The 15,934-nt window shown below is 33.5% G+C and overlaps 2 protein-coding genes across 2 annotated transcripts; both read right to left on the reverse strand.

The window, feature by feature from the left end:
- LOC109351486 (receptor protein kinase CLAVATA1-like) lies at positions 2,736-7,088 on the reverse strand. The gene is made up of 3 exons (XM_019592933.1): positions 4,131-7,088; positions 3,148-3,506; positions 2,736-2,931 (listed from the first exon to the last, which is right to left on the reverse strand). The coding sequence occupies exons 1-2, from the start codon at positions 6,745-6,747 to the stop codon at positions 3,151-3,153; spliced, it is 2,973 nt and encodes a 990-aa protein (XP_019448478.1). The 5' UTR covers positions 6,748-7,088; the 3' UTR covers positions 2,736-2,931; positions 3,148-3,150.
- LOC109351487 (pentatricopeptide repeat-containing protein At5g27110) lies at positions 11,933-14,155 on the reverse strand. Its single transcript, XM_019592934.1, has one exon. The coding sequence runs from the start codon at positions 14,152-14,154 to the stop codon at positions 12,037-12,039; it is 2,118 nt and encodes a 705-aa protein (XP_019448479.1). The 5' UTR covers position 14,155; the 3' UTR covers positions 11,933-12,036.

Raw genomic sequence — 15,934 nt, forward strand, 5'->3', positions numbered from 1 at the left:
AATTTACGAGAAACACTATTTTTTCCAATAATATACCTAAATAAGTTCAAATCCCGTTTTAAAATAAAATCACAAAGTGTTGAGTTGTAAGTAAACCTTAAAAGGCCAAAGCATTTGTTCTCTTTCTTTAGGTTTTTCTTAACGATCTTCCCCTTGAAATGGCCTTCATATTCCTATTCTGCATGTGATGAAAGGCTATTATTCTACATGGTGAAAATTTAAAATAATGTAAATTTTAGTTTAGTATCAAGTGGTTCTGACCAACAACAAATGAGTCTTACATGTCATTTACTAATAACAAATGGAATACACTATATCGGTTGAACCACGACATAACATTTTATCGTGTATAGCAGGCTTCACTTGCATGTGATGAAAGTTTGTTTATAAATTGTGTATAGCAAAATACATACAATTTCTTTCTTTTCATGTATTCTAAATATTTGATAAATATGTTATTGTATTAAGTTTTATGTTACATGAGTTTAGAATTAGGTAACAGATTGAGACTAAACATTGAGTTCAAGTTTATGGTTACAATTAATACCCATTAGAATATCACTATAACATTTGGTATATGAATGTGTTAAATTTTTATTCTCTAATATATATTGATAGATATTCAATATTACAATAAGATATGTATAGGACAAAAAAACTCTATTGTGTACATAAATTCTTTGAAATGAAAAAAATCAAAAACTTGTTTGTGGTGGAACAAAATATCTCTCATTTCCCTCTAGAATATATATTTTTTTTTTTGTTTGCAAGGTAATCTTAAAGGACAACTAAAACCGTTAAAAGAGCAATGTAAACACAGATGTTTTGTAGTTGATGGTGAATCTTTATAGTCACCAATGACAACAAGTTTGTGACAAGTTCTTAATGCACCAAAGTCTATGTTATTCTACTTTGGTTTATTGATTTTAGTGACTAAGAAATACATGGAAGAAATAATATTTTTGGAAGGGATAGTTATACATCTCAAAAGTATTAGTTTCTTAACCATAAAATGAAATAATACATTTAATAATATCTAAAAACATTTCAAGAGATAATATATATTTTTCAATCAATTAAATATAGAAGGATACATGGTTAAGGTATATAAAGTAACATAACAAATATCTTCCGATTAATAACAAACACATTTACGTATGTTCTTAACATTAATTGTCAAAGCATAACTTCTATTTTTGCTTGGATGAATATATTGGACTATAAGCCTATAACCCTTTCGTTTTACAAGCTACTCAAAATGTATATTTAAATTTACAAAGTTCCAAAATACAAAAATCACTAACAAAAAAAAACTAGTATAAATAAAACACTACTTATTTGGGATGATACGATTGGTGTTCTTTCTTATGTTAAAAAAATCAAGAGGCATCTTCCATTAATAAATAAGAAAAGGTTATTTTCCCATTTAGGTGTTTTAACTCGGAATCTTAAAAGGTTTTGGTGAATAATATGGATACCAACAATGAACAAATATTGCTATACAAGATTGGTATTACTTTACGCTTCACTTACATATTCCAATTTAGTCTCTTTTTGTGTCTTTAAGACATAAAGTATTTTAATTAAAATAATAAAAAGTATATGTATTTTTCAGAACCTTTTATTTATTTGCTTTAAATAAATAATTACCATATATATTCATTGAAAAAGCTTGTGCACTATGTGTATGCTTTTGTGTGTTAATAGATTTGTCTCGTTCATAATGATTGAAAGCAGCGTCCCTAAAATGTGAATCAAGTTCCCCATGGCAATTGAACACACAAACCAATAGTAACGTTCCATTCAACAATCTTATTTTTTCATGATTTTTTTCTCATTTATATGTATTTTACATTTCTCATAATATCTATGCTTTCAAACATTTTTTGGGTGTAATTAATATATTCATTCATCTTATAGGTAAGAAATTAATCTTTTTTTTGGGACACACAATATCTTTTAATAAGTGTCGCTCTCATGAATTGATTATTTGACATTATATTGTATCAGCTAAGGCATTAAAACACTAGACTAACACATGCTGATATTTATGCTTTAAAACTAATATGAATGAATGGGCAATAATTATGAAATAGGTATAAAAACGATGTTGCAAAAAAAAATTACTCAAATGAGCGTTTTCCTATAGAACAACACTTCCATGTACTAACGTGCATGATTGTGTATTTCATAAAAGGTTAAGGTTTCTATAAAATCAGGATAAAAATTCAAGTTTTTTTATATCCTGATTTGGACTTGGAAAATGAGAAATTTACCTCATGTTCGATAACCTCTTTCATAATGTACAGCACCATGTATATTCATTACTTATGCATGTAATGTGAAGGTTCAATCATGATGTGCAGCAGTCATAGCTAGGTTCTGTAATGATGGTGTTGAATTACATTGTATTTTTTCCTAATATAATATTTCTCCTTATCATTATTAACATTTTTTCAATATTTAAAGGAATGAAACTATCTTACACTTTATAGCTAATACTTAACTATACACATCTTTTTTGGTAAAGAATTAATTTCTTTTAAGATTCATGATTGCCCATTCCAACAAGTGTCGTTCTTAGGAATCGAACATTCGACCTTGAAAATATTGTGGGCTTTACACAACGAAATCAACGATTTATTAATGAAAATACCATATACTTCAAAATTTCTAAGCATGGCATATAAATAAAAACTACAAAATTCTTTTAAATAGAGAACAAAATAAGAACAGAGCTGATAATCAATTTTTACAAAATTTCTTGAGGTACAACCTGGAAAACCATTCAATTTCTTGAGGTACAATCCACAATTCAAACCTATCTTACACTTTATAGCTAATACTTAACTATACACATCTTATTTGTTGCTTCACTCCTCAGGAGCAATGCTATTTGCACAAAGTTTCTTCTGTGTGATAATTTATTTGAAGAGAATAAAGTATCTTCGTGTACAAATTATCTCATTCAACTACTAAAATCATGATATGTATCATATTTAATTATTTTCTATAAAAATAATTTTAAAATTAAACAGAATAATACACATGTCATACTTTTACTAGTTGAGAGATACGTTATCTCATGATACGGGGAGATATTTTATTCTCTTATTTTAAAAGTGATAAATGAGTGATAATATAAGTTATTTAGAGATTAATTACTATGTGAGGAGTAGAGTGAGGAGGATTAGTAAGCATATGCACAACTTCCCTCATTGTAGGCCTTGCGGGGCCCATTTCTTTGACACACATCATAGCTATATTGAACATATATATCACACTTGTTAATGGGTAATCACTGAGTCTAGGGTCCACCACTGCTAACACTGATGCTGCATCTGACGGCTGAGAAAGTTCTGATTCTGTTTTCTTTATCCATCCAACGATGTCAACTCCATCTCCGAACTCACCTACTGGCTTTCTTCCAACTATCAGCTCCAACAGCACTACACCGAAGCTGTACACATCACTTTTCTCGTCCACTTTCAGCGTGTAAGCATACTCTGCATCATAACAAATGATTTGTTAAGGAAATTAATTGTTTTATACTACCAATAATAATAATAGTATGTTGGTGTTGTTCAGTCTATATAGTTGATCGGATGTATTATTTATGCTATTTAAGTCTCACATCTTTTACCCTGTTACCTCGGGAATGGTTTAAATACATATTGGGTTACTCCTCTTATAACTAATTAGTTTTGATGTGGAACTTTAATATGGTATTAGAGTCGGAGCCGAACTTATGTCCGATTGTTATGGGCCAAAAGATGCCATTTAGTTATGGGTTAAAGATAACATTTCGCCTAGTTCGAAATGCTTATGTGGAGGGAGCATGTTGGAAAGTAAGTCCTACATTACCTAGCTCGTTGTCTCGTGAATGATTTAAATACTTGTTGGGCTAATCTTCTCAATTGAGATGAAACTTTAACAAGTTCTACATCCAATTAGACTAGCTAGTAATCTCATACATGTGAATAAGGATCCGATGCATGCATGTTGGTAAACTAAGAAAATGATAAATATGTTGTAATTCTATTCTTGGAGGATGCATACTCCAATGCATGCATGTAAGAAGTTGATGAATTGGTAAAGTAAGAAAAGCTGAAAAATAAAGAATTATATACCTGGAGCAATGTAGCCGTAGGAGCCAACAATAAAGGACATGGACTGAGAAGCTCCCTGGTCGTGTAAGAACTTAGCAAGTCCAAAATCAGCAACATGTGCCTCAAAGTCCCCATCCAACAATATATTATTGGACTTAACATCTCTATGAATTATGAGAGGTGAACAATCATGGTGCAAATAGCATAATCCTTTTGCTGCTTCTACCGCAATCCTATACCTCATTTCCCACGTCAAATGCCCTCCCTTTGCGCCATGCAACCACTCCCCTAAACTCCCATTAGACATGTACTCATAAAGCAACAAATTTGTGTCCTTATTTGAGACATACCCTAAAAGCCTCATTATGTTCCTATGCCTTATCCTTCCCAGTGTTTGAATCTCTGCTTTGAACCCGTAATCGTTTCTACCACTTCCTTGACCTACCAAACGCTTAATTGCCACGTCAGTTCCGTTTCCCATGGACCCGCGGTACACGATCCCTGCTCCTCCTTTCCCTATTATGTTCTCTTCCTTCAAGCACTCTACAACTTCCTCGGCTTTAAAGTCGAGTTTCTGAAACGCTGTTAGCTTCCACTTCATTGATTTATGAATCTTTCTCTTCCTCAACATGTATATGGTTACGAAAATAAGTAACAATGCGGTGGAGAGTGTAATTACAATGATTATGATCTTGGTGGATTTTGAACTATGAGTTTTGTGAACGTTGTCGTTTTGGTACATCAAGGAAGGGCAAGAAGGTTGGTGAGAGGAACAGAGGTTAGGGTTTCCGTAAAACGATCTATCGTTGAAAACCAGAAATTGACCACCCGTTGGGACTCTTCCGATGAAGTTATTGTTGGAGAGATCGAGTGTGGTGAGACTTGTCATGAATCGAATTTCATCGGGAATTTCACCTGAGATATTATTTCTTGAAACATTCAAAATGCTTAAGTCCTTCAAGTTCTTTATTCCCTTTGGAACCTCTCCTATCAGCATGTTACGGCTAAGATCAATGGCGGTTAGTGAAAAGCAACGAATCAAAGTCGTTGGGATTTGTCCGGTGAGGTTGTTGCCGCTTACGTTGATCTTCGTCAACATTGGTAATTCAAATATTTCCCTTGGAATTTCACCAACGAATTGATTTGCGTCTAGTGATAGAGTCTGCAAGCTTTTGAGATTTTTCAACGCGGAAGGAATTGGACCGGTGAGCATGTTGTTGGAAAGTGTGAGGATTCCGAGAGAATTGCCGGAAATCTCTGAAGGTAGTTCACCGTTGAAACGGTTATTACCGAACTCCATGATGCTGACAGAAGGTAGATTGAAAATCCCCGCCGGAACTGGCCCGTCAAGGAAGTTATCTGCAACTCGAAACTTGAGTAGAGACTTGCAATTACCAATTTCCTTTGGAATCGGACCGTAGAAGAAGTTATCAGTGAAGATAAACGTTTGTAACCTTCCTCCTTTGCATAAATCCTTCGGGATCAAACCGGTGAGATGGTTTTTGGTGACATCAAAGAACTTAAACTTGCCGTTTTGGCCAAGGTTCGGTGGAAGCACATAAGAGAAATTGTTCTCCCAAATCTGAAACGTTTCAAGGTTTGGAAGTTCAGCAACGAATTCTGGAATAGAACCGCGAAGCTTGTTCTGGAAGAAACTAATAAGAGTGAGGTTTTTGAGCTGAGAGAAAGTCTCCGGTATCTCTCCGGTGAGGTCGTTGATTGAGAGATCCAACGACATGAGGCTGATCATGGAGGAAAGCTCCGGCGGAATTGTACCGCTGAGATTGTTCATTTGTAAGAACAAAGTGTTCAAATTCGTCAACGCACCTAAACTTGGTGGAATCTTACCGCTCAAGTTGCAGTTAGCTAAATCAAGAAGTTGAAGAGATTGAATGAAACCAAGCTCTTCAGGAATTCCACCTTCATAAGCATTACTGTAACCTAAATACAATTCCTTCAACGTCTTCAACATACCCAAACTCCTTGGAATCTCACCCGTTAAACTGTTGTATGTTAAGCTCAAATACTCCAAGCTCTGAAACTCAGAGTAACTATCAGGTATTGGACCTGAGAAATAGTTACCACCAAGGTGAAGGAATTTGAGTTTCTTGAGTTTAACTATTTCCTTAGGGAGTGGTCCAGTGAAGTTGTTATCATATGCATCAAGAACTTCTAGCTGAGTCATTCCGAGGGTGATTTCGCCAGGGAAATGACCGAAGAAAACGTTGTGAGAAATGTTGAGAATTTTAAGGGAAGTAAGTTTGGCTAGCTCCTTAGGCAGCTCACCAGTGAGGTTACTCTGAGCTATGGTGAGGTTCACAAGCTTACCCAAAAGACCAATCTCTGCAGGAACAGAACCAAACAGGGGAATGAATGATATATTGAGTGAAATGACTCTGAGATTTTGGTCACATTTCACGCCTGAAAAAGAACATTGTGCAGAAACAGAGGTTGAAAATTTCCAATCTTGAAGTGCTTCAACTTTGGCTCCCTTTCCCTTCATTGATTCCTTCATCTTCAGTAGCGCATCCATGTCACTGAATGCAGAACAAACACTCATACAAATGAGGGTAACACAGAACATGATATAAATCATCATCCTCATCATCTCTCTCTTGCTTCGTTTCTCTCCTCTCATATATCTAAGGTATGCATTTGGGGTGCTATATAATTCTAGATGCTACCATACCATGAACTCTACTTATAAATATATACCATTATTATATGCTATATGTTAATTATAAAATGTATGTATAATACACATATACATCAGTGGCAAAATACTATTTCTAATGCAATGGAATGAACAATAATGTCGTTGAAAGTTGATGCCAATAATGAAAAAATTGAAAATGAATTAGCATCTATCTATTCTTAAGAATTTTAGACCACCATCCACTAAGTTACTGAAACATGCAGTGTATATAATTCCACTTTCAACTAAACTGTATACCAATAATAAAAATTTCTAATGCAGATATTCATTCCTATCGTGGTGGCCCTACAATACACTAGTCAGGAGGATAAATTCTCACCTAAAATATGATTTATATAACAATAGAATAGATGTCGGTAAAGTTTTGTACAATTTTTTTACACATGTAGGAACTATCCGGAATATGAATCATCTGTTCTAAAGATATCTTATTTTTATGTCCTAGTCCAATAGAATTTTACCAAATAATATAAAATATTTGGGATACGATTGGAGACATCAAAGGGGTCGGTAGATCTTCCACTCAACTATCAGAAGTTTGAACAAATGAATCATTAATCATGTAAACTACTCAAACTTCACGTTTTGGCTTTACATGAATGTACTTTTTTTAACATAAAATCAAACCATTTTACATGAATGATGGTATAATATAAAAATATATTTTACCATTTGTTTAAGTCCACTGGTGGACTTAGCTTTTTGTGAAGACTCTTTAGAACCATTAAAGGAGGTTTAAGCTTTCCATGAGCCTCACTTTGGAATGAAACAAAAAGTTGTTTTACGTGAAAGACTTGCTAATATGCTTTGGTATATTAGTGGGAAGGATAATTTCAAAACCGTAAAGCTATTATTGCACACCAAAAGGAAAATGTGCAAAGCATCTATTCTCTGTTTTTAAGTTCTTTCAACGACCATCCATTAGATATTGCAGAATCGTATTCTATATGTGATTAAAGGGATATATTGTGTTTCAAAAGAATTTTAAAATAAATTACTTTAATATACATGGCAAGTGGTTCCATCCCAAACATTATTCGGTTAAATATAATTTAATTAATAAGAAAATGTTTGTTTTACAGTCATATTTCTACAATTACTTATACAACTTCTTGTTTAGAATAAAGAATATGTCTATTGTAATTTATTTCTAAACAAAGCTGTCAACTAAAAGTATAGACATGGTTAGTTGTACATATAATAAAAACCAATGCAATTATTTGTTGTAGTGGTATATTATAGGATTTATAGTACATTTTTTGTTGTTGATGTTGTACTATTCCCAACACAATTTAAATAAAAATGAGTATTATTTCAACCTTGCAAATATAATTTTTCTTACAACAATTCCAATTATTTTTCTCTCTTATTTACTTTTTAAATTATCTTTTACCTAAACACATTAAAAAATCACATGACAACTAAAAATTATCACTAATTTACCTTGAAATAAGATATTTATAAATGTGTGGCACATGGTTCTTCAAAAAATGTTGATGAATATTGCCATTTGTCAACGCCTGTAATGATAGGGGTTAGAGACAACAAGTGTCTACGAGGTGTGCATAATTATAATGTTATTGGCCCTATTCTCTACTTGTAATAAGCTTGTCTCATGACTATGGTAGAAATACCTCTAAAGCTAAGGTCTGCAACATGACCATTGTCGCAGTTGTTTTTTTTGTATTCCCAACGAGTAATGCTAATAGGAATTTAATCATCAACCTTGTAATTTAATGGGTGTTACACCATTAGACCAACACCTTGTTGGTATGTTCATTCTCACAGCTACCACTATAGTCTATGGCGATCGATTTAGCACTCTTTAATTTTTGAAGGGCATGCTGTATTTCATCAAATAGTCTTGTCTTGTCTGACTTACGAGCTTACTTTGCAATGGTTTTCCAATAGGTCCTCATGAGTTTTTTCCAAAACTACAAAAAATAAAATAAGAAAAAACAAAATTCATTTAAACTAAATCCTAAATCATTCTCAACTTCCTTCTTTCTTCTTCCTATATAACCTGCTTCTCTTCATTCCTCTTGGAACCCTAAACCAATACAAAGCACTAAGGATTCGTATCCCTCCATTCAAAGTAGTGTTTCTCTAACTTATTCGATGACTTCTGCTGATAGATAATCTGTTACTTGTTGAACAAATTTTCTTAATAATCTTATGGTTTTGATGAGCATCACTGGACAAAGTATGCTTATCATAGTCAATGAAATCAAAGGTTTAAATCTGCCTTTGAAAGATAAGAGTGCACAATTGCACATAATCTAAATTTAGACTATATGGTATTGGTGATATAGCTTCATTGTTGAAGAAGCAGCTTCTATCTATTGTTTATTAAGAATAATTCATTATATTGTTTTATGTTATGTTCTTGTCTACTTAGTTAGACTATATATAAAGCAGACATTTTTTGCAAAAAACTAGATGTACCTAAATAATATAAGAAGTACATGTTGACTCAGTAACTTGTCTATGCATTAGATCTCATATTAGTGATATGTCTTCCATACAGATAATCAAAATAATACAACAGATCCTTAAACTAGAAACCACACCTTACAATATAAAATTTATAATACAACAGGTATACATAATAATTTTAAAAGTCTTCTTAAATGGACTGATAGCTGGTAATCACAGGGTCAGAAATTCAATGGAGAGGACTTTGGTATTTGGTACAAGACCATATCACCTAGGACAGTTGTATGGGTAGCCAATAGAGACACCCCATTACCAAACTTAACACTAATTCTGAAGCTTTACTGGTCAAGGAAAATAGGGAATGTCCACATTATTGGTGGCTCAAAGGGTGGTAAAGTCTGGTCCTCCAATGCAACAAAAATTTCAAGCAAACCTTTCTTGAAACAAGAATTGCAGGCAAACCTTTCTTGAAACAAGAATTGCAAGCAAACCTTTCTTGCAACAAGAACTGCAAGCAAACCTTTCTTGAAACAAGAACTGCAGGCAAACCTTTCTTCCAACAAGAACAGCAAGTAAACCTTTCTTGAAACAAGAATTGCAGGCAAACCTTTCTTGCAACAAGAACTGCAAGCAAACCTTTCTTGCAACAAGAACTGCAAGCAAACCTTTCTTGAAACAAGAATTGCCTTTCTTGCAACAAGAACTGCAAGCATACCTTTCTTGCAACAAGAACTGCGGGCAAATCTTTCTTCCAACAAGAACAGCAAACAAACCTTTCTTGAAACATGTAAACCAATTAATTGGAATAAGCGCTTTCAAGTTATTGATGGGATAGCTAGACAGATTATCTTCACTACGATTCCAGACAAAGAATCATTCACAGATATCTCAAAACATGTAACATTCTCCTTGAGAATGAAATGAACTCGAAGATATCAGACTTCAGTTTGGCTAGAGCATTTGGAGGGGATAAAATTGAGGCAAAAACAAAGAGAGTGATGGGAACATAGTATTTCCATGATTTTTTTATGGTTTAGCTATGTTGCAACTCCTATTAATATTTCCTTTTTTTCTTTACTTCAATGTTGCTTTGAAGTGGATATATGTCTCCCAGGTCTGCGATTCATAGATCTTTTACAATCAAATTTGATATCTTTAGCTTTGGTGTGATCATACTTGAAATAATTAGTGGGAAGAAGATTCCAGAAAGAAAAAAAAACACCTGGAAATGCTTGTTCGAAAATTTGAAGGAAAAAAACTAAGAGGTAAAACTTAAGAAAATTGAACACATTTGTTTATATCTTTCATATCATTTCAGGCATGGAGACTATGGACTGAAGATAGAACACTAGAGCTAAATGATGATTTATAGGATTATTCAGTTGCCCCATCTGAAATATTGCAACATATTCATGTGGGACTATTGTCTGTACAACAGAGACCAGAAAATAGACCTATTATGTCATCAGTGGTTTTACTGTTGAATGGTGAAAGAGTGCTTTCCCTGAGCCAACCCAACCAGCATTCTACACCTGCAAAGACATCTTCTCCAGGAAATTGTGAAAAGTGCTCAAGTGACATTTAGATCTCATTATTAGAGGATAGATAGTATACCACTGTGATAATGGTGCAACATCCGTGAAATAATATAATTACTGTGACCAAATTAACAGAGTACCCTGTTTACAAATTACAACTGACAAGCTTGTAATTCAGTGATCAGTTAGAAACATTTTTTCTACCACAACAACTGACATCATATATGGAGGGGGAAACATATATGTTTTCCTACAAAATGTCACCACTGTGTGCCACACTTTGTTTGACTATTCAACTGATATGATTCTAGAGAGGATAACATCTATTGTGCCACCCTATCTGTTTGGTGGATTGGTTTTATGTTTACTTGGACTGTGTTAAAATTATAATGTCTATGTATAGAAGGAAAAAAGGAATTCTCAAAATAGTTAATTATATTGATATTGTTGTGCATGTCCATGATGATGTGATACAAAAGACATAACAATGACTCATTTTTATATAAATATTAAACTCCTAATTACTTAAGGAAACAAATCATAAAAGATAAGGAAAGTAATCTCCAATCCTAAGAAATCTTCTAAGACACTCTAAACTAATTTATGAATTATGATATAATCATGATAACATGAGTATCGGATAATTTAAGATATTGTAATATACTTTTATATATTCCAGCATACTGTATTTGGAGTCACTCAGCTCACTACAACTCTGTTAACTGGTTATGTGAAAGTGTGAATATACACTGACTTTCCCTTGTGTGCTACAACCATTTTTCTTTGTAAATATGAGAAAAATGTCTATCTCGAAGAAAAAATTATTCTGTAAAAATGCCAAAACAAGTAGCTTGAGTTTGTTCCCCAATCCCATGGGGTTCTCTTGGGGATCTCCAAGAGCATCAGACCTGATAGTCAATGCTGTCTTGGCAGCAAGTGAGGGACAAATCTCCCCTTGAACTTTGGAGCTACCTGGCCAATCAAGGACGCATGGTAAGGTGCATTTTCTAATGGAGGTATGAATAGAGTGCATTTTCGTCTAAATGTTGTGCATGCTACCATAGAGGTTCACATCAATTATCCATTGAGTTTGTACCACTGGGTGAAATCTGCAATCAAGCATCCTTTTTTTACTTGTCCTTTCTGGATTTTTCTGATTAAATGCAGCTAGGAGCATTGTCTCAGGATCCGGATCATGTCAAGCTGCTAAGCCTATCCTCACTTGCCAATTTGAAAACTAGTACAATCTCAGTGCTTCAACATCAAAATGATATACAAATGGTTTAGACTCATCTTCCATGTGATTAGTGACATATGAAAGGCACTTATTTACCAAATCTAAATGCCGGTGTGAATTGCCTTCGACAAAGAAAGGTTGGATCGTCTGGTCAATCTCAATCCAACTACACCCTGGATTCTTCTTTAACCCAAGTTCTTTCATCTTTGATCTCACCATCCGAACCTCATCCCATTTCTGGGCAGAAGCATACATATTTGATAAAATAATATAAGTTGATGAATCATCAGGATCCTTGTCAATAAGTATTCTTGCAATTTCAACCCCCAAAGCAAGATTTTTGTGCAAACGACAAGCAGAAAATAATGTGCTTAACAATCCAACATCATCCCTGATTTCAGGGTTTCTTTGCAGAATCTCATAGGCTTCATGCAATCTCCCAGCACGCCCAAGAAGATCGATCAAACATGAATAGTGTTCAACTCTAGGTATGATACCAAAAACATTGATCATTTCATTGAAATAATAGCATCCTTCATCAACCAACCCAGCATGGCCACAGGCAGATAATATGGCAAGAAAAGTAACTCTATCAGGTTTCACATTGGACTGCAGCATTTCAACAAAAAGTTCCAAAGCTTCAGAGGCCCGACCATGAGAACCATAAGCTGTAATCATGGAAGTCCAGGACACCAGATCTCTCTCTGGCAAACATTTAAAAACACCAAATGCTTCATCTACATCACCACACTTTGCATACATATCAAGTAGAGCCCCCATAACTACTATATTGTCTTCCAATCTTTTCTCGATAATCAATTTGTGAATCTCTTTTCCCTTATCTAGTGCTGCTAGTTGTGAACATGCTGTTAAAACACTGGTAAAAGTAATAGCGTCTGGATCAACATGAGATTCTCTCATTTCACTAAAGATGCCAAGGGCTTCAAAAAATTTCCCTGAACTCACATATCCAGAAATCATCACATTCCAAGAAACTGCCTTTGTTTTTGGTATTAATTTAAAGACACTCTCAGCTGATCCAACCATTCCACATTTTAAGTATAGATCCATGAGTGAGCTATTAATAAAAATATCAGGCTGTATTCTGTTTCGTATTATATATCCATGTACAAACTTCCCTTCTAGTAGTTGGGCTGATCGTGAACAAACCATTATTACACTGCTTAAAGTAGTCAAAGTTGGCTTGACTCCCTCCATGTGCATCCTCGTAAAAAGTTGAATGCATGAAATGCTGTCACCTTTTAAACCATATCCTGCAATCATAGAATTCCAGGCAACAACAGTCTTTTTTGGCATATGCTCAAAAACCTGTACGGCCATTTCTAGGTGACCACATTTTCCATACATGTCAACAAGAGCGGAGCTAACGAAACTATCCATAAGAAACCCACTGTCAATTAATTCCATGTGAATTTCCCTTCCCCTGTCCAAATCCACGAGTCTAGCACACGACGAAATTGCAGTTGTGATCGTCACTGAATCAGGCTCGAACCCAGATCTTCTCATTAAAGAATAATATTGCAGAGCCTCTTGAAACTTCCCATTTTGGTAATAACAAGAAATCACAGTATTCCAGCATGCAACATCCTTCTGAGGCATTTCATCAAACATCTGTATAGCATACTGAAATGCATTGCATTTAGCATACATACCCACAAGAGAGCTACCCACAACAATGTCCATCACAAAACCAGTTTTTATCAAACATGTATGAACCATTTTTCCCAATAAAGATCTACTGAGGCCACCACAAGCCTTTAGAACACTTGGGTAAGTAAAAGTATCAGGTTTTAGGTCAGGGTAGTGCAGTAACTTATCATAAAGATCTAGGGCTTCAACATACATGTAATTCTTAGTGTAACCCACCATAAGGGCATTCCATAAAGATATATCAAATGGGTTTTGAATGGAATGAAAAACATGGTTAGCATAATGATGTAAATTGCAAGAAAAGTAAAGAGTGATGAGTTTGTTGCAGAATAAAATGTCATTTTGGAAACCCAAAGTGATAAGTTTCTGATGAATGAGTTTGCCTTGGATCAATGATTTCGAATTAACACATGCTCTCAAAAGGGGTAATAGTTTTCTTCTCTCCATTCAACAAAATATAATCAATCATAGTTACCAAACCATTGATTTTTATACTCATAAATCATATCTAATTTCCGTGATGAAATTTTTATTTAAATTTTATTTGAGAAAATTATATTTTTGTCCCTTTTTCCGCTTATTTAATTTAATAAATATCTGATTATAAAAGTAAAATAAAGAGTATCTCAAATTCTCAATCAACCTTTTCTTACTGAAATAAGGATATATGTTTTTTATTTGCCGTTATAAAAAATTTATTTTAAAAAAAAACCTTTCATGATAATATTATTTTGTTTATTCTTATTAGGAGATATAAATCCAAAGGAAGAGAAATCGTGTGAATATATTGTGTGGTGGAATGAAAATAGATTATAAGCAAAAGTTACTTTTGATTTTTTAAAATGTGTAATAATTATAAAATAATATGGATAACTAAATAAGAATATATTTTCATATGGAGATGGTGATAATAAAGGTTATAAACACAAATTGCCTCAAACATATCCAATAAGAGAATTTATTCTTAAGTGTTATTTATGTTGTAAAAGACATTTACCCTTTGGTAAAAATATTTTCGAATGCTGGAGAGGAAAGTACATCAAAAATAAAAAAACACTTTTGTTCTTTAAATATGATATAAAAACATTTTTACCCTTACAAACTAGAAATTGTAATGACACAATGGTTGAGCATCAGCAACATAGGAAGTCCCTTCAACACAGCATGCTACACTTATTTATAGTTTCTCCAAAATCTCTGGCAGAACGATGGCTATTGGCTTTGAATCATAGGTTCTACAAACCGAAGGTTTTAAATAGAAAAAAAATGAGAATTTTGAAGTGATATAAGTAGAAGATTGGCCAAGTTTTTTGATGCAATAATGCGAAGTTATTGATGTTGTGATTAACAAAGAAATCACAAGCATTTAGGAGATTGAACATGTTTTATGCTTATGAATGTCAGAAGCAAGTTGGTGTGTAATTGGATAGGCATGTGAAAGATCAAATCAACAAAATGAGCAAATAAAGTCTGAGAAATTAACACAAACTACACCAACAAGGATTGGAGACTCAAGTATTTGTTTTACTTGTGTTTTTAATGACAAAACTATTATTTCATTATATATAAAAGGATAAAAATGTATCGCCATATTATTTTGTCCCTTATTTTTATGATATTTATCTCTCTATTAATGGAAAGGATCACAACCAGTGAAGTAGGACTGGTTTAAGTTTTTTGGGCATTGGAGAATGGCTTAATATTGGTAATTTGGAAGGTTGGGTGAGTGAAGTTGAACACTACTACCATGGAATCAATCTAAACAAATATATAACAACACAAATGTCAAAGATCTGTTTGCACATAATAATCAATCTCTCATTGGAATTTATTCAGTGCACATATAATAAGCAATTCCCAGTTTTTATTAGTCCACGTCTGCCCAAGTTGCATTGGGTCATAATGTCATCTTTCTCAAAGGTTTGATACTGAGGATTGACACATCTAGAATAGTTCTATTTGGAAGGTCACTTGGTGTTGCATTTAACGTTGTACATAACAAAAACATATATAAGAGCAGATGAACTCCGAGACAAAAAATCAAGAACATTAACCACAAAATCACATATTAACACTATTAGAAGATTAGAAAATGGTTTATCCAGTAAATTTATTGTTGATCCTTTGACACTGGCTAATGTTAAACTCACATAAATTTCTCAGTTATGCAAATAAATAACATCTTAACGAATACAACATCATCTTCCATGATTGCCTTAAATTATCC

This window comes from Lupinus angustifolius, chromosome LG07 (assembly GCF_001865875.1).
Source record: "Lupinus angustifolius cultivar Tanjil chromosome LG07, LupAngTanjil_v1.0, whole genome shotgun sequence".
NCBI classification, from domain to species: Eukaryota; Viridiplantae; Streptophyta; class Magnoliopsida; order Fabales; family Fabaceae; genus Lupinus; species Lupinus angustifolius.

What these genes read in the sequence shown, in the direction of transcription:
- LOC109351487 (XM_019592934.1), bottom strand. Translation starts at nt 14,154, where the DNA reads ATGGAGAGAAGAAAACTATTACCCCTTTTGAGAGCATGTGTTAATTCG.
- LOC109351486 (XM_019592933.1), bottom strand. Translation starts at nt 6,747, where the DNA reads ATGAGAGGAGAGAAACGAAGCAAGAGAGAGATGATGAGGATGATGATT. An exon ending in CTACGGCTACATTGCTCCAG is followed by an intron (nt 3,507 to 4,130) that starts GTATATAATTCT and finishes GTTATGATGCAG; the next exon opens with AGTATGCTTACACGCTGAAA.